General features: G+C 38.5%; 1 protein-coding gene across 4 annotated transcripts in view; it reads left to right on the top strand.

Annotated features, from left to right (window-relative positions):
* LOC108701346 (potassium voltage-gated channel subfamily H member 7) overlaps positions 1–19,684 on the top strand; it is a 180,471-nt gene extending 160,787 nt beyond the window's left edge. For 3 of the 4 annotated variants that reach the window (XM_018235851.2, XM_018235850.2, XM_041576182.1), the window contains 7 exons: positions 4,139–4,391; positions 5,548–5,747; positions 6,984–7,080; positions 10,757–11,011; positions 16,000–16,168; positions 17,839–18,031; positions 18,634–19,684. In XM_018235851.2, coding sequence (XP_018091340.1) covers positions 4,139–4,391; positions 5,548–5,747; positions 6,984–7,080; positions 10,757–11,011; positions 16,000–16,168; positions 17,839–18,031; positions 18,634–18,900 — 1,434 coding nt within the window. In that variant the 3' untranslated portion in view covers positions 18,901–19,684. The remainder of the gene's footprint in view (positions 1–4,138; positions 4,392–5,547; positions 5,748–6,983; positions 7,081–10,756; positions 11,012–15,999; positions 16,169–17,838; positions 18,032–18,633) is intronic. The other variant, XM_041576183.1, reaches the window with a different exon arrangement.
* Positions 19,685–20,189: the final 505 nt, after the last annotated feature.

Raw genomic sequence — 20,189 nt, 5'->3', positions numbered from 1 at the left:
AGAACAGCAGAATTCACCAAACCATGGGACTAGGCCCCTTAGGAGGCCCCAGAGGAGTTGAAAGCAGGCCCAGTCACAGTGAGATTTAGGGATAAGTGCTTGTATACCGTATTGGATATCAGTCTTTAGTAGGGTGACGGTTATGGCCATGTTTTGTCATATCTTCAATCATGCAATGACCTAAGAGAGTCCTGAATAAAGGCAGGGAAGGTGGTTTACACACACAAAAAAATATGAAAATTTCTGCATTAAGTCAATCCAGGGTGATGGGGCATGTGCACTGCTGAAAAGCTTTTGATTTGTGAAATTTTCTGCTTAAGGAAATAAATGCTAGTTCTGTCAGCACTATTGTGCTAAGAGCTTTAATACAGAGGACTGGAAATATAAGCAAAGTTAATAGCTCTCCAAAGAACACTTTGTGCAAGTTTACCTTAAGTTGATCTGAGCGTTAAATCAATGTGTAATGGAAAAACTGCACTAGTGACATTTCAAGTACACTATAGCCATGCACAGAGCATGCAAGGGCAAGCCAGGCTATTAGCTTAAACAGGGGAGGTTTAGTTGGATGAGAACATAATTTACTTTAATAATAATGTAAGAGCCACAAAAAGAAGTAAACACAGAGAGAGGAAAGAGTATTTTAATGTATCTTAATTTATTTACACCTTAAATGATTTTACACCTTTTAACAGCATAGAATTAGTGAACAATGAGGATAGAGTAAAATAAAGTCCAAATGAACTTTATTAATATCAAAGGACAATATTTACTGGTAACTTGACAACTCTTAATTTAGCCCATGTATGGGGCCAAGATAATAATGGCTCATCAGATATTGATGGGAAAGCTTGGAATGTGACCTTATGCAGTTATGCAGTTGGTAACTGACTGGGCTGGATTTGCTGGAGTTGGTTATTCAGGACTGAAGAACGCAGTCAAAATACCTTAAAACAACATAGGTGGGAGGTTGTCTATCACTTATACCATAGGACACAATCATTGAACCTGTAACCTGAAAGAGTTGATCATAGTTTTTGGCCCAGTCATACACAGCCCATTAGCTCAATCAAGACTAGCAATGTTCTGTGCATTGTAGTGTCTTGACTGGCCCTCACTTGTGTTTTTGTCTGTATAGGATAGTATTTGATGACTGTCTTTAAAAAATATTATTCAGTTACTGAATCCAGTTTTTTTGTGGTGTAGAAAGCTCAAATCAAAAGCCTGGCTCCCCAGCACAATGCAAAATAATAAGATAAGTACATTGAGGGACAGACTGGATGATATTATCAGGCAGCTACCTCAAGGGAAGTTAGCAGAGTATAGTGAAAACAAATGACTTTTTAATGAGTAAATAAAACATTCACCCAGTCAAGTAATTAATTCCCCAGATGACTAATTTAATCTAAAGTATCATCTGAAATTGTGAGTTTAAAGGGTGTCTGGAGAGAAGAATGGGTTATTTTGTCTTCCATACAATTACTGGAGGTATATAGTTCAGCAGAAGATACTTGGAGATGTCTTAATGTTCCTATGTCTCCTCAGAGTGTATATTCAACTCTCTATTGTCTTCAGGACTATCCGGTAGATATTGACCATGGTCATTGTTTCTTTGCTGAGAAGTCCTGAATTACAAAGTATTATTCCCTAGACTATTAATCCACCGACAGCAGTTTGTGGGCAACATGATACTCACAAGAGCTGGAGACACAAAGCAATGAATGGACTAATATGGGAACTCCATGTTTAATGTTTGTTTGACCTTCTTACATTTCCTGTTTAATGTGGTTTATGTGGATCCTCAACACACACTATATGGTCATAAGTATGTGGACACACCTCTAACTATCACCACCATATTTACTGTATACAAGTGCCGCTGTATTATATAATGATATTCATGATAATACTGTGCTTTCTACTTTGTATCAACAGTTTGGGAAGCCCCTTTCTTGTTTTAGCAGATAATAACCCTGATCACAAAGTAAGGTCCCTTAATGGTTTGGTTAGCTGTTAGCAGGAGAGTGAAAGAACTTGATTGACCTATACAGCGCCCTGACGTCAATCCGGATGAATAATATGAGATGAATTGAAACACCAGTTGCAAGGCAGTTCTGTCTCCCAACATCAGCCTAAATGATGCTATTTTTTCTGTATGAAAGAAAACATTTCAACATAGAGTGTAAAGCCTTCCTAGAAGAATCAGCTTCATATGTATACCTTATTTTTGAAAATTAGATGTTGGGCAGACAGGTTTCCAAATACAGTGTACTTTATATTTCAGTGTGGTTTCAAGGGTACAAAACTTTTCTACTTATCTCTTGTCAGTGCCATCAGGGTAATGGCACACAGGGCTTTAGGGGCCCTTTAGGTGTGGTGGAAGATGGGGAGATTAGTTGCCCAGAGAAAATTCTTCTCTACTGGGGGTGACTAATCTACTTTCGTTCCTGCCTGCATTTGGGGAGACTAGTCACCCACAGTAGAGAACCACCCCAAAAAGTATTCTTAGTTGTTTTTCAGGCAACTACTGAATATCCCCTGGTACAAGCGCTTATCAGGCAATTGCAATGTTTTGAGACACTTTGGGGCCTTGAGCAATGTTTCTCTTCCTTAAAGCCAGCACAGGTAGCTTCTGCAGAGAAGCCTTTACCATTTTCATTGTTCTTCCCTGCACCAAACACAGTATTTTTTTTTGGTGTGTGTATGTTCACGGCTTTTGTGCATAATGAATTTATATGAAGATCTTAAGATATCACAGACCATTAATTGTTGCTACAACATTGGAAGATACTGTAACCATTCAGCAATCTTACATTAATATACTCAAAATATGACTCTGAGAATATGTATATTAATGCTGCCAAATCGTGTTGTTCATTTAACATGACACTGGGTTGTTTAAACAGCTACCACTGCTGTAAATGACAAGAAAAACAGTTTTGTATGAATAGACTGATGAAAAGGCAGGTGCGGAACATGAAATCATAAAACCTTGAAGATATGAATAATAAAGGATTATACAGTTATTAACGCATTTCATGCAATATATGGCACTTTAATATTAACTATTAGATACAATAGGATCCGGTTTAATCCCAAATTTATCTCCTGCAGCCCATAAAGCTGAAGCTAAGGCTTGTGGTACATGGGGTATTGACCCCATCGACCCATAACACTGAATAAACTGCTGTGCTGTTATACATTTACAAATGTTCCCAATTTACCCCCAGCTCAGAGCTACCTTCATTCCAACACACCAAAAATACAGAAAAGTACAGTTCAATAAAGGCCTGTTTGCGCTGGGAACAGTTTTATCTTGCATGCTGGAAAATAGTTTCCTACTGGTATTAATGGACACCTGAGAGTTCCATGGAGCCCCTTTTATATTTGGGGGAAGAAATATAATAGAAAAACGCATGAATATGCAAGAAAACATGAACTGCATGTCTGATTTCTGACTATGTTAAAAGCACTTATTCTAGGAGATTTTACTTTCAAGTTAAGAGGGGAAGTTGTCACATTTTTGCTGATTTGGGTGGCATGGAAACAACAATGAAACAAGACATCTCCTATTTAAATTCGTCATTAAAACTAGAAAACATTGATCGAAACTGTAATTTTATTTTATTGTGACCTGATTAAAAACTACGTTCTTCCCACTACCCCATAGGAGGCAGATAATTATCTTTGTTCATTTACTTTGATGTTCCTTTTATTTTTAGCAAACATTGGGCTACTAAAAAACCTGGGTCCCTAGGCATCTGCAAAAATGGTACATCTCAAGCTTGATTTTAAACATCTGAACATGTATGGCATTAGTTGGTTTGCACATGATCAGACATGCTTAAAAATATCATCTGTCGAAGTGCCGCTGATACCATATCGGTGAGTGCATGGTGCATTGGCAGATGAGGAAGTGAAGTGGAGCAGCAGGTTCTCTTCGTTTCCTGCGATTGCAATCATTCGACTTGCCGCCTGAAAGAACAGAACAATAGAAGGTCTCATACAAGTGTATTCATATTTTGGCCTGCAGGCCAGTCGGTTGGATAGCATAGTTTCGGCCAGTGTATGACCACCTTAACCTGCTTAATGTTTTGTTGCTATTGTGAAGAGATTATGTTATATTTGTGTTTCATTGCAGGTACTGAAGGGTTTCCCAGAATGCCTACAAGCAGACATATGTCTTCACCTCAATAAGACATTGCTGCAGAACTGCAAAGCATTTAACGATGCCAGTAAAGGATGCCTCCGAGCTTTAGCGATGAAGTTCAAGACCACCCACGCACCACCTGGCGATACACTTGTTCACTCTGGTGATATTCTTACAGCACTCTATTTTCTCTCGAGGGGCTCCATAGAAATTCTAAAGGATGATATTGTGGTAGCAATTCTAGGTATGCTTATTGGCACTGTGGCCCTCTTTGAAACCCTTTAATTTGAAACTTGTACTGGAGCCTACCCTGCACCTTAAAAAGTATTGAAAATGCACTACACCTATTCTTACATATCTAATTCAATTTAATACTACAAATTCTAAAAGGCCTATTATTTTGTGCTATATTTGTTTCACCCCATTTAATGAGGTATGTTTGTTGAAATAGAGATAAGGTGTTCTGTATATATTTTCACCTCTTTCCCTAGTTGTTTGCATCTCAGATTACAGATAAGGAGGTCAGGATTATATAATTATTTCCTTTGAACACTTCCTATGACAACCAAGGAAGATAGAAAATGAAAGTATGGTTTCACAGTTCTGCACTGAATAGTGATGGAAATAACATAATTTATATGTTATTATATTTCCTTATTAAAACTATTGACATAAAGTATGTTTAACACAAGACTTATGTTGATCTAATGGTGTATGTTGACCCTTTATGTGATTGCAAGGCTAGGCCAGAAGAATCTGGAAAAATCAGCCCCACTGCATGATGCTACCACCACCATAAGTGTAGCAACTGTGTTTTTTAAGGCAATGTTAGAACTAAGCCACACATTTTGCAGTTTTTCCCATGATTACAGATTTGGTTCTCTTTGAGAAATGACTTATTTTGTGCCATTTTCTCATACATGTCAAGGTAAAGTAGAGCTCTTGATGTGGCTGACCCATGTTTACAGTGAAGTATGTTGGTGGTAGCATCATGCTGTTGGTCTGCTTTTTATTAGCAGGGGTGGGACATGTTGTTAATATAAGTTGTAGATGCATGGTTCAAGAGAACATGTTTCAGTCTGCTGAAAACCAAAGGTTGGACAACGTTTTTTTTCTAAACTGCTATGTATAGTGGAAGTGAGATAAAAGTGTTTTGTCTATAAATTTGTGATGGATGAAATATTGAAGCACCTTACCTTAAACTTTGATTGTGTTTATCCTTAGGACAATGCTATAAATGTGCAAAGTTAACTACCTTTTTGGTAACCCATAGCAGCCACTCAGCAGTTAGCTTCATGAAAGCAAACACCTGTTTCTATGGGTTACTAGACCTGGCCAATGTTGTGTTTTTTCCATTCCTTTTCCATTGTTTGCTTATTTGTTTCCTTTGTTTTTTGCAGGTAAAAATGACATCTTTGGTGAAATGGTGCATCTGTATGCCAAGCCTGGAAAATCAAATGCTGATGTCAGAGCACTCACCTACTGTGACATGCACAAAATCCAGCGAGAGGACCTGCTAGAAGTATTGGACATGTACCCTGAATTTTCTGATCAGTTTCTAACAAATCTGGAGTTGACTTTCAATCTCAGAGATGAGAAGGTTTGCATCTCTGCATTTTATTGTGGGTCACCTTCTTTCATCCCCAAGTAAACTGCATAGTCAGATATTTTCTGCAGAATTAAACATTTCTTTTAATTATATTATTTGTTGAACCACAAGATTACAACAAGATTAAGTAAGTTTATTATGAGGTCAGAAACTCAGAATATATGGCTAAATTACATTTCATTTTTGCATTTGAGATGGCAAATAAGAGTTGGTCATATGATCAGGATGTACAAAACCAGAAGTTTTTTCTGTATAAGAAAGTAGGGATAATAAAAGTATATACACTGAGAATGGAAGAAACTTCAATTTCACCATAGAGTTTCTTTAGTGTAAGGGGAGTCAAGTTATGGAATTCCCTCCCAAAAGAAGTAGAAATGAGAGATTCATTAGTGGAGTTAACAAATAGAATGGGTGACTTTCCAGCAAGAACAAGTATATAGAGTTAATCTAAAAAGCAATCAGGGGCTATTTTTGGTTCAGAACGCAAAGCTATATGTGTAAGGACATGTAAACCCCCCACCCACAAAAATGTAATCAGTGAACAGCCTTTTTGAAATCTCTAGATACCTGCCACTCTGGTTGTTAAAAGGTTAACAGTAAGGCTGCAGCATTTCCTTATTCACTTAGAAATCCTTCTCCTCCTCTAACCCAATCTGCCCCTTCCCTCAGGAAATTACTTTAGCTGTTGGCTCATGAGCATGCTCAGATTACTAAACACAATTTCCAGTCTACCAGCCAATGAAGAGATAGCATTGCTGGTTCCCACAGAAACTGCTCTAGCTGTCTGATCTCAGCTTAACCATTACAGTGCTCAGCCCCAGCAGAACCTTTTATCAAAGTAAACCTGTATTCTGCATTGCATGAACTTTACAGCATACATGTCCTGTTTTCAGATGTGAATGTTACTGATGATTTGTCAGAGGAAAATGGCCCCTGGTGAAAGCTGCTTTTTGTTTTAGGAAAATGTGATGGCACTGGCAAATGGAGGGGGTATATGCAGTACAAATGATGTGGCTTGGGTGGGGAAGATATATCCAACTTATACACATGGTAGGAAAATGTAGACTTTACGTGTCCCTTAAGAGTAACCTAGAACAGAGTTTTTCCCCATTTATTTATAGCTGCCATTTGTTTATTATGAATAGACTCATTTTATCACAGAACCAGCAGGTTGCTCTGCCTTAATATCTACAGCTTTTAATACATATATTTTTCCCATTAAATAAGGCTACGCTCTTGAGATCGCATGCAGATATTGATTTTGATGGTGAAGATTGCAAACTTCGGAGAAGGAAATTGTCTTTTAAAAACCAATCAGATGAAGGTAATTGCATTGAACTTGCATGTCCTAGAACTTATTTTTTATATGACGCTATAGATTTCTTTCTTCAGATGGTTAATATGCCATTTAATTATAAACTCTTCTTCAAATTCCTCAGTAGTTCATTTATTCCGGTTAGGAAGTGCAAGTAATTTGGTTATAAGAGGTGAACGATTGCAGAGGGTGTCCAGATGGGCCTTTGACCTGGAGAAAGGAGACATTATAGTCTTACATTCTTATATTTCCTTTCATTTTCTAACATCGGGGGAGACAGAAGGAAGGCCTATTAGGGGCCTGGTCATGGGTGGATAGGGGGCTTAAACTGTCACAAAAGGGAGGGTGATTGCTGAGAAATTGGTTTGATTGGGTGTATAACCCCATCTTGACCCAGAATATATTTTCTAGTTTAGTTTGGCAGAAACATAGTTTACACTGTACTAATTTTCTCAGCTGGGCCCTTGCTATGTAGAGAAGGAAGGGAGTGATGTAGTGCAACTATACCTCTCAAACGCTGGTAATAAGGTCAAATAACCAAAAAAAGGTGAAGGAAGCCTCAAAAGTCTTTTCTCAAGTGACACACGTAAGGTCTTGTGGCCCGAAACATGTAGTGGCACAGCTCAATAAATTTAATTGCAGCAAAGTTCTGCTTCTGAGGCTTCCTTTGCCTTTTTTGGTTATTTGCTACAAGCCAGCCTAAGATTTTCCAGCCAAAATTGAAACACTGTATATCTCTGGCTGGTAATAAGGTCACCAGAGGTTCTTTAGGTTTTTAACATTACACAAAAAAGTTTCTTGAGCAACACCACAGTATTAAAACGCACAAGCTCTTGAGGTACATAGATGATGACATAAATATTCAAAACAGAGCTTGACAATTGCACCACTGTGGAGATGCTTGGCAGGATGATACATATTTAAGACTACAAGATAGTAGGCCAGATCCCCTCCAGTAGAAATATTTAGGGAGGTCATAACAGGAAATTGTCATAGATATCCCTGGGCCGATAGGGAATACTAAGCCATGTAATCCTTAAATTCCCAGATGTTCCCCCCAGCTTCGTTTTCAATCAGGCTCTTCAACAAGGTAATGGAGTAGCCATCTCCACTGCAATATCATGTAGAATGAAGAAAACCGAAGAGCCTTCCAAAGTGAATTAATGTCGTTTTTTATTGAAGCACTACATGTTTTGGATCTCAAGGATCCTCCCTTTTGCACCAGAGAAAGGATCCTTGAGATCCGAAACATGTAGTGCTTCAATAAAATACTACATTAATTCAATTTGGAAAGCTCTCCGGTTTTCTTCATTCTACGGAATACTAAGCCATCCTGGTACCAGTACCAAGTAGGGAATTTCCAAGCCGTAGGTAAAGGTAACCGTAAGGATCCCTTCAGGTGTATTTGGTAAATATTTGCGTGTAACTGAGCATATACAGTGTGTGTATAGACAGGTTTAAGGGGCTCCATGATGCACTAAATTTAGACCTGAACGCATACTGACCACACCCATATCAGCCCCAAGACCTAATTTCCTGGGGATGATACGTTTTAGCTCAAAACAAACAACTGCTGCAGAATTATGTCTTTATTTTTTAAAATATATTGTTGAAATAATATTTTACAAAATATGGAATTTATTTTATTATTATTTTATGCAACCTTATAGTTTGTCCCACTTTTTGCCAGGAGTTTAATTTCATAATATGAGATTAGTATAAAGGGTCAGGCAACTGCCTCATTTTAAACTCTTTTGAAAATATTCTTTAAAGCCCCCACTGCTGATAGGTCGTGAGAGGTTAAGAGCTGACATTTAGGACCCACCGTCCAAAGCAAGAAGGTGCATCAGTAGTTCTGTGGGCTTCCAGAAACTCTTCAGCTTTGACAGATAAACGAGGAAGGTGCTTAATTAACAACTTCACGTGGATCCGTTTTTCTCTTCTTGGCAAAAATAATGATATGAATCAGATGTATTCTAGGTGGTGTTGCCTGTGGGTTTCTGAGTATTCTGGCAAAAGTCAAACTGCTGAGTGTAAGGAAATGGATGCAAATGAGATGTTGGAATAAGACACCTGCAAGTAATTAGCTCTGCAAATTCCACCTGTATAATGACAGATATATTGTGTGTGTGGCGAGAAAGAGCGGGTGCCACTAATAGACCCTTTTTCTGGCTCTAAAATTAACCCTTAATGTGCCAGAGGGCTGTACCAAGCAAGTTCTTTTTTGGCTTCATTCCAACCGACAGCAAGAAATACCTTCAGTTTGTCAGGGTCACTGACCCCGACAAGCAAAAGACACACTGACTGATGTTTCTGTTTTATTGTTCTTTTTAATCTGTATCTATCATCTTTCCCATGCCGATGCCTGGTTGGCAGGTCAATTAAACCCTAGCAGTTGATATTCCAAGCCTGAATTTTCTTAGAATCCTACTGTATATGTGATACCAACATTTATATTTAAGGGGAACTACTCTTTTAAGTTCAACTATCAAGATCAGCTTTCCACAGGGCTATACCTTCTGGGAGATTTTTATTGCCCCTAGACATCTAAGAACCTGTCTTGTAAGATGTCGCAAGATGTCTTTGGCTGACGTCATCATTTTTATTATAATATGACCTTCGAATATGTAATGTATAATAGTCCCTTTGTAAATAGTTTGTAAATAGTTGGACATCACTGCACTAGAGGAAATCTCCATCCCCTTATAGTGTAACAAAAGTGCTGCTGTGAGAGACAGCCACTGCCCAATTAAATATTTATTAAAGAAGCTACACAAATAAAAAGAGATCAAACATATTCATTATTGAAAATCACTGCTACACTATATGATTAAGGTTGCCAATTTTTAGAGTAAAATATCCCCCCCAGCAGGTGTGGCCTCTGATGTTGGAGGGGGCAGGGTGATGATGAAAGGGGTGTGGTTATGACTTCATAGGTATTGCAGAAGGATTGGGGGAGAAAAGGGAACAGGAAAAATTCGTTTGGGGCAGGTTCTGGGTGGATGGCAGGGTCACGGCTTCAAATCAGGGGCAGGACAGGGGCTGAACTTCAGGATGGAACAGATTTACTGGCAGCTATTTTGCCAGTAAATTTGTAATACCGGCCCCTGCCTTCGCAGGTGTTTTACCGGCTTGGCAAACGTATATATGATCAAATTGTTGGAATTGGCTATTTAAGCCACACCCATCATTGTCAAACAAGGTTCCAGTTACATCATGCAACAACAGTCTCAACAATTCTTTGCTTTTTTCTTTGTGGAAACATTGGGGAAGGCTCGTTCATGTTTCAGCAAGGTCTATAAGGAATGGATTTGTTTGGATGGGAGTGAAAGAACTTGACTGGCCTACACAGAGCCCTGACCGCAACCCAAAAGAATACCCATGGGATGACTTGTGTGCCGGGCCTGATCTCACCCCCAACATCAATGCCAAACAACTTACATATAAACGGAAACAAAGCCCACCAACAATGTTCCAACACACAACACAAGACCGGAAGAGTTGAGGACCAACCTTCATACTAATACCAATAACATTTGGGAATGAAATCTTTTGGCCATATAGTGTATTACTTCTGTGTATTATTACTGTACTTTTCTCGTCCTCACAATACATAAATCATTCTAATAGCTAAATTAAAGCAGCAGCATCTGACCGGCTGACACTTTATGTACTTTTTTTGTAGATTGTAGCAGAGATGAAAGTCAGGATGGATCTGAAAATTCTATTGATGACACAAGAAATGATTCTTCTGCAAAAAGGAATTTGGACATAAAGAAAAGCGGGTCTACATCTTCTTCTATCAATGAGACAAAACCATTATTTACAGAAATCAGTGCTTATACCTCAGTCTTCGCAAAGCCTTCAGGGCTTCAGTTTGAAGAGGCTATATGTCCTTCAGAAAAACTCAACCTTGGGAAAAGGAGTGCTTCCATCAAAGGTAAGAGTGACCTGTCCAATGTGGTTATTAACCTTTATTTATTCTGCACTGGTCATATTTGTTATGCCAATTGTCGATGATTCACCTCTTTTATAGAGCTTGTCTCAAGACAAAAAAACATGTTAAAGTATTACCAAAAGAGTTACCCCAGAAGTTATGCACCTCGAGATTTGACATTGCTTTATTACAGCTCCACAAGTCCCTTCAATTTCTCATGGCAACTGTCAAACAACAGCGCCTGATATCAAGGAGGTGCAAATGGAGATGGATAAAACAATGCACAACGGAATATATGAAAAACATAAGTAACATTGCATAGATCATGATCTAGCATAGAGTAAAAGCCTTAAGCTGGCCATAGATGTAACGATTTTTAAAAGATCTTTTCGCTATCGTGAGACCACGATTATCTCGAAAACGATTGTTTGAATCTACGATGTGTCCATCAACTAAAAAGACCATTTCAAGCGATATTGCCAGGAAAACTGAGGGTAGCTGCCTGCTTGTCCCTGCAAACATCGATAGATTGCACTGGGGCTGATAACATTTTTTTTAACCTGGCCGATGTCAGACGAAAAATCGTAAGATGCACGATCGTTTGATTCCCACTAACCTCAAGATAATTTGACGGATTGGTCGGATTGCACTGAAATCGATTGTTCACTAACAAAAGATCTTTGCATCTATGGGGTCTTAATAAGCAATATTTTTATTAACTGTTTTGAACAGTAGAAAACATTTCTTGATAGATAATGTAATAGAGTTATGGACATAACTAAAAAGTCAAGCAGGAGTTCAAGGGGGCTAATGGGTCAGTAAGGAAGTGACATCAAATCTTGATTGGACTTCTGGGACAATGGTAATATTTTAAATTACGGGTATGGAATCCAGAATGCTGGGGTTTTCTGGATAATGGATCTTTTCATAATCTGGATCTTCCTACCGTAATTCTTCTAGAAAATCATGTAAACATTAAATAAACCGAATAGACCGGTTTTGCTTCCAGTAAGGATTCATTATCTTTTAGTTTGGATCAAGTACAATCTCCTGTTTTATTATTACAGAGAAAAAGGGAATCTTTTCTTTAAATTTGGATTATTTAGATAAAATGGAGTTTAAGGGAGACAGCCTTTCCTTAATTCGGCACTTTCTGGATAACAGGTTTCCTGATAATGCATCCTATACCTGTATTACCATTTTGTTTGTTTTTTTTTTTTTATAGATAGTAGCTGAAATTTCAGCACTTGTATGGCACAGTAAATAAAGAACAAAATAAATTCTCATACCTGCAAATGGAAAAGAATGTGAATCTCAATGGCATCCTGTAATGTTTTTCCTCTTTCATTAGAACCTAGTTTATCTTTTCACAGACTAGCCAATCCAGATTTTCCAGATGAAAGCTTTTATTTCCCAGGGATTTATATAGGCTGAAGCTTTGTATTCCTGCCTCCATGGCAACCCCTACCAAGGGAACCAACATGGATTTTAGTGAAGCGCTAAATATAGCAAGTGTACAAAAGGTTGTCCACACATGAAGTCTTAACCAATAAATATGAAGGAGATAAAAAGACTTGATAAGCCATTAAAAAAAATGGGATGTGATGGCTGTAGTCATGAAACACTGACAATCAAATAAGATGGCAATGTTGTAATTGCACATCAGTGTTATGTCAGTTCGGATAAATGTAATTAGTTGTTTGGGGTTTTTAAGGCGCTCACTAGTTCATATGCTTCTTGTCTTAATTCATGAATTCACTCCGGGAAAAGGGGAGAAATACCATTAAGACAGGTATTAGATTGTTATCCATTTTATAATGTGTCTTTGTTTTCTTATGCTTCGAGAACATCTAGGCGCTATGAGTATTTTCTCAGTAAATTGTGTCATGTTGAGCTTAATAATTTTGCTCTCGATGGGAGTCATGTCACAGTAGTTAGCTCAGAAAAACAATAAAAACATGATTATTTTCACTGTGTCTAGACATATGGATTCATAATCCTTTTACAGCTTTTAGTGATGATACAGCAAAAAATAACTTCCAGAATAAAAGAAACACCGGTTTGTAATGAGACTCTACTGAGACGGCCAATCAGTTTGGCCTTTTCTTTTGAGCTTTTCTTTTCTCACAGGCACAAAGTGTCCCACATCAACCCTTAGCTGATGTTTTCATGGTCAATTGAGAATATCATGTGCGTAACCACAAAACATCCCTAAATGTTTGTTTAGGTTGATATCTGGTGACTGAGGTGTCTTTGGCACTCTGCAACAGCTAATGTGATAAATTTAGCCTGGAACATTTAAGATGAAGATCTGTCACATTAGTGCCCCACACCATAAGAGCCACAAAAACCTTTAACATTGTAAACAAACACTAGAGTCTGTCGCCTTCTTTTGACATTGCCTGCAAATAATAATCCACATTTAACCAAGTGATGGATGACCCATAGGGCAAGATGGGTGTTGTCTATTCCTTAGTATGCATATATCATGATATTTGCAATACTTTTTCTAAGACAACTTGCTCAAAAATCCTCTCTTGAGTCACTAGGTGGGACTCAAGGTAAACAAAATGCAGATGTTCAGCATTCAAGCTAACAATTGTATCACATGGTGGGTTGTTGCAAAGCCATCAACCATGACCCAAATGATTCTCACAAATGAGTCATAGGGGTTTTTCATTCTGTGGATAATAAGCATACATCGGTCAACCTGCCCATATTTTTTGTAAATCTTTCATATTTATATATCCTGCATGAGTTACACATTAGTTACATAGTTAAATCTGGTTAAAAAAAGACATCAAGTCTAACCCATTCAAATGAAAACCTATCATCCATACACACACCCCTCCATACCCTCACATAAATTATATATACCCATAGCTATACGAACTGTAGAGTTTAGTATCACAGGGAGTCAGGGACTTGGTCAGATAGGGGCATGGTCAAAAAACGGAAATTGAGCTTATAAAACTTCTTTGGTTCTGCATATCAGACAAATTAGAAGCAATTCTGAATAGGGTGACTGCAGTCCAAATATCTTCTTGAATATTGCCCACTTCGGCTTCCTGCTATGCCTTTTAAATACAGAATAGCTTGTGGTGAGGTCTGGTAAGAGTGTGACTTAACATCAGTGGTGGAACCAGTCGTTTCAGAAGACAGGCATTAGAAAGAAAGAAATGTGAAATCCCAGGTTTCCACATAAGCAATAAAAAATGAAATCAATTAATTGCTTTGTCCAAAAAAGAAGTCTACAGGTCAGCACCCCAATGTAATAGTCCAAAGCGTCTTGCTTTGCAGACAGGTGGGAACATGATCATACATACAGCTTTTACCATACAGATCTAGAAGCTATGGGTTCAACCTATAAACCGCAGGGTGCATGACAGTGCCCTGCTTTTTAGAAATAACCTGGACTTTTTGTTTTAAACCCATTTTCTTGTATTTGTCTGTATATGATTTCTACAATTGGATTTATCTGATTTTGCCTTCACTTGCATGGGCTAACTCAGTGATCCCCAACCAGTAACTCACAAGCAACATGTTGTTCTCCAACCCCTTGGATGTTGCTCCCAGTGGCCTCAAAGCAGGAGCTTATTTTTTGCCCGGGCCCCCACGCCCCAGTGGAAAAAGCAATTCCACAACGTAATGCTACAAGCACCATAGTTGACTGCAATTATGGATCACCCATATCAAGAAATCTGCATAACTCTGGCTTTTATGAGAGGGTTTTACAAAAAAATCCAACTTGCCACTCATAAGAATCATTTGACAATGCAAGCTTGAGCTTGACCTACTTTTATGGCCACATTTTTATGTGGACAGGATAATGATTATAATGGTGTTTTTTTATCATGCCAAGGGGCTTTCATAACCAGAACCAGCACTACTTATTAAAACTGATGGATCCACAAAAAAAAAACATTTTTGGTTTTGTAAATTTCAATTTAGTACAGCCTCTAGAGTATTCATGAAATGCTGGGATTCTTTCCCAAGATGCCACATGCTTTGTAAGGAGTGCCTGTATATACTGTCATGATAATTATGATGTTGTTTTTATTTCTAAATTACACTGTTTACACTGCAAATAATTCATTCTACAATATAAAATTGCATTCCTGAACCAGCAAATGTATGTTTTTTAGTTATAATATTGGTGTGTAGGCGTCATCTCAGGTCATTTTGCCTGGTCATGTGCTTTCTGAAAGAGCCAGCACTTTATGATGGAACTGCTTTCTGGCAGGCTGTTGTTTCTCCTACTCAATGTAACTGAATGTTTCTCATTGGGACCCGGATTTTACTATTGAGTGCTGTTCTTAGATTTACCAGGGAGCTTTTATCTTGTGTTACGGAGCTGTTATCTGGTTACCTTCCCATTGTTCTTTTGTTTGGCTGCTGGGGGGGGAGGGAGGGGGTGATATCACTCCTACTTGCAGTACAGCAGTAAAGAGCGACTCAAGTTTCAGTGCACAAGTCACATGACTGGGGGCAGCTGGGTAACTGACATTATGTCTAGCTCGATGTCAGATTTCAAAATTAAATATAAAAAAATGTGTTTGCTCTTTTGAGCAGAATTCTGCTGGAGCATCACTAACTGATGTGTTTTGAAAAAAAACATTTTTTCTCATAACAGTATCTCTTTAATCAAGAGAACCTGTTCAGGAGTGACTCAAGAACATTAAAGTTAATGCCCTACCATAGTCTCATCAAACAATGATCTCAATCCAGTGGAGAATTTGTATTTTGCGTCATTCATCTAACCTGAACAACCCTGAAGTAAATTTGCTTGGAAAAATGGGACAAGGCTGGTACATACTAACAAAATTTTAAAATATGGGGTTTGAATACTTTGACAGACAGAATATTTCAGGGGCTTAGTATTTTAAAATAGAAAAACTACAGAAAAAAAGAAAAAAAGAGAATTCTACAGAGACTTCTATTACAAAGCAGGTTGGTGATATGATCTCATGTGTTTCTTGGTGTTTTGACAGATATCACTGGTACAAGGAGCTGGGAAAGAGAGAACACCATGTTACATGACAGCGTACCTAATCATTCAGCATTAAATCATACCACATGGGGAATCTGTGAAGCTGATAACGACCTCACGTATGGAGAAGTGGAGAAGAGACTAGACTTGATACAGGAACAAATGAACCGGTAACCTGTCTAAGAGATTGTACTACTTTATGTTACCCTCTATCCCAGCATGTTAGTAGCTGTACATAGTTCAAATAATAGAGTCTGCAAATGCACAGTAACTTCTCTTTGATATTAACTAGCTGGTACACACCAGGACTGGTGCTGAGCTGCACCTTCAGCTTGACCTAGAATAGAAAAATTAGAGGTGACGATGCACCTGCTATAGGCATCTGATTTGGTAGTGAGGAAGTTATCATGTACATTACTTGCATATAATATAGGGGTCATCCCAGCTGCAAATGTGAAAGCACTAAGGGGTGCAAAGGTTGCCCCTCACTCCAGATAACAAAATCCAGTGCAAGAGTACAGTGCTGGCTTCACACCCCAGTCTGACATTGGTTCCTATTCAAAATATCACTGTGAAGCAAAAGTGTAAGGTGGTAGTGTAAAAGGGCAGTGATTGGTGGAAGATTAGGGTGTGAACTGACAGATAATGAAAGCTGCCAGGGATCAGACTGGATAAGGGTATAAGCTGTCATACTGGAGCATGGCAAGATGGGCTATGGAGTAAATAATGGTCTAACTAAATTTGCTGGCAATTACATTGCTGATACATTTTTAATAATAGCTCCAGCCTTATCCCCTGTTTTTGTGATGAAACACCTTCATGGTGGCAGCTCTACTTCTGCCTGTTCCCAAGCAACCCCTGTGCTACCCTGGGAGTGGTGTACAGAGAAAAGATAAACAGGCACAAAGTTGGCAATTGCACACTTTACACACTCTACAAAGAGTATCCCAGGCCAATGTGCTTTATAAAGAGCAACCAGATCACAGGTCAGGTCACTGAGGGTAACAAATTTGAAGCCCACCTTTAAAGACAATAAATAGTAAACATTGATCATAAAACTTTGCTTGAGTCGCATATAACTCAGTCATTGAATTCCAGTCAAGAATATGAATGTGATGAAAATGATATCTTTCAATAAAGCAATTATTAAAGAGAAACAAACATCATAACAATTAATGTTGCTGATCTGTTTGCACATAGAGCTTTCCTATTGATCCGCTGCTTAATGATTTAGTAGAACAGCGCCCTGAGAATTAGAAGATAATGCCCTGGAAATTCATAAAGTTTCTACTGAATCCAATTATATTTTGAATAATGGCATTCAAAATGTCTAGTAAGCAAATGCTACGGGATCCAAGCAAAAGTCCATGGAAAATAAATGTTATTTTTCTAGTCCGTGAGTACTTAATAAAAGCTGTCACAGGAAAAAAACAGCCAGGGTTGGAGAGAACTTATTAGTGACAGACCATTGTAAATTCGATATGATACATATGATATTTAAAGCTTAAATGGAGCCTTAGGTCTAAGAGCTCCCCCTTGTGTTGTGATATAGAAAGATTCACGGAAGAAGAAAATACTGCTCTACTTTAACAGGAGTTAGTAACCCACAATTGTATATTACCCCTACTAATACTCTCAAAGCAAGAAACAGTATTAGTACTCTCGACTTTAGGGTCAGTGGACTATAATATCCCAAGATCAAGATTTCTTTTAGCGCTGAAAGAGACCTCCTCTGGGTGATCATTTATTATCATGTAACATACGAAGTGGATTAGGAAGGGAGTTCTAACACAGGATGAATATACTTGCATTGACTGGTGTGGATCATGTTTAATTACAGGTTAGAATCGCAAATGACGACTGATATTCAAGCCATTCTCCAACTCCTGCAGAGGCAGTCGTCCATCATCCCGCCAGCCTACAGTATGGTAACTGCTAGTTCTGAATATGCCACGCCGGCAGTTAGACGGGTACAGAACATGCACGCCAAGGCATCCATCAAAACAGATAGAAGTTTTAGTCCTTCATCTCAGGTAAGTTTACAGCTGTTTGTATAATACAGTACTGTATATAATGTACATAGGGCTGATGCTGGCGGAAGCAATACTGTCATTACTGGGCTGCAGTTGTACTCTCTGGCCAATAGAAATGTCCTGGAAGCAGTCTTTCTGTATCCTATTTTTCGCTCCAGCATCCATACTTTCTTAACAGTTCAGTGAATGGCTCTTAGTCCATACCGTGCTAATTCTAGGAGCCTACAGAGACAGATTGCCTGATATCTTGCTGAGTTTTGACAAGATAAAGGTCAGACAGGGCCTCATATACAGGCCAAGCCGAGCATTGCAGAGAATCCCTTTTGACAGGCCTGGTGGCAAGATCTAAACTTGGCTTGGACCAGCAAAAGATAAAGAATAAGGAGCTGTTTTTAGGTTCTTCTGCTGAACCCATTAAATTAAGGCTGCAGTGCCACTTATTAGCTACATACAGCATATCTCTAGAGATGACCCGTCCACCATTCTTTAATGGTTTGTTATTTAAGAGTTAGGGGGTAACTACACACATCTGACTTTAAACAGTAACATGCTGAAGCCTTATATAAATATTTTTTTATGAATTTATTTTTTTTATCCTACAGAGCCCTGATCTTGGAGAACTTGAGAAATCAAGACCAAAATCCAAAGAATCACTTACAAGTGGGGCTCATTTAAACCCAACCCCAGAAGACAACCTGGCACAGGTGGTGGATCATGGAGAAGAGCATCCCTTAGAGACTCATCCCAGACATTGTGCATCCTATCTCAATCCAATGAGGCACACATCCTTGCCAGATTCTTCTGTAAACTGCCTAGGGATCGTAGGCCTAAACAGACATGAATCTGATCCTGGTCTTCCTGGGAACTAATCCAAATTAGCTAATTTTATAGTATACCTTCAAATAAAATGTAAGTGCTTTTAATTGCTGTTTTCCTCTTTGTATATAGAAATCCTCTATACTTGACTCAGGGGCAAAAATGGATATCTAATATGCAAAAGTACTGTATATTTTGATACATTTGAAGCTTATAAAGGTACATTGGAAAGTCATGTTGTAAAATCCTGTAAAGACTATGCTCAATACTTAAAACTGCCAGCATCACAAGGCACCTTATATTTTTTTAAGTTTTTTTTTTAACCACTTGCATGTTATGAAATGGGTTTATACCGCATGAAGAATGGCATTAAATTATTTCACTGAGATGGAATGTTATTGTCTGAATGCTTTCACATCTGTGGGGTCAGCTTATTAAGATCTCCCATGTCCAACTTTCATGCAGAAATCTATATATGAAGGTGATTGCTTCATTTCAGTTTCAGTTCTGTCAACTGGGAATTTCTGCCGATCCAGTCTACTTCAGAATTCTACACATTTGGACCAAATATCACAACCCACTCTACAGAAAGAATAAGGCGAGGAGTTTTGGGGCACCAGGGATTATTTTTGGTGATAAAAGAAGAGTAATGTTAATGTTGAGTTTCGAATGACCCACATGAAAGGCTTTTTCTGTTCATTGTGACCTAATTTATGTATGTTTGCCTTAGGCAATACAATTAGACTGTAAGCTCTACTGGGCAGGGTGTTGCTGTGTCTGAAAGTTTTCCATACGAAACTGCCAAATGTAACACCCAAATAGAATGCATTTCAATGAGCAGTGTTCATGCCTCTTTCTAGATCAGTCAATTTTGTCGTAGTCTTAGGGCCTTTGGTGTATGTACAACTCCAATCGCACTCAAGTAAAAGCAATGGAAGTTGTTTAGACTTCTGTAGACTAGAAGATGGTTCTATAGAGTTTTTTAGCAGGGAAACCCTTGCTCGTTTATTTGTGGATGCAACATTTCGGGGCGTAACCCCTTTGTCAAGCATGCTTGTGAAAGGGGTTACGCCCCGAAACGACGCCCCGAAACGTTGCATCCGCAAATAAACGAGCAAGGGTTTCCCTGCTAGAAATATCCTGTTGTGCCGGTGATTTTTCTCTTCTCTGACTGTTGTGGAGGTTGCCAATACCTCCTTCATCGAGCACCAGGTGTCACGAGATTCGGACGTCCAGGGTGTGCGAGGTGACTCCTCTTTTCTTCTGTAGAGTTTTTTCTCCTTTAGGAATAAGGATGAGTAAACTGATTTGGGTTTGTGGGCTGCGAGAAAGATGGTATCAT

This window comes from Xenopus laevis, chromosome 9_10L (genome assembly GCF_017654675.1).
Source record: "Xenopus laevis strain J_2021 chromosome 9_10L, Xenopus_laevis_v10.1, whole genome shotgun sequence".
Lineage (NCBI taxonomy): Eukaryota > Metazoa > Chordata > Amphibia > Anura > Pipidae > Xenopus > Xenopus laevis.
Note: the sequence above shows the minus strand (reverse complement) of the source record. Positions and strands in the feature narration are given on the sequence as shown.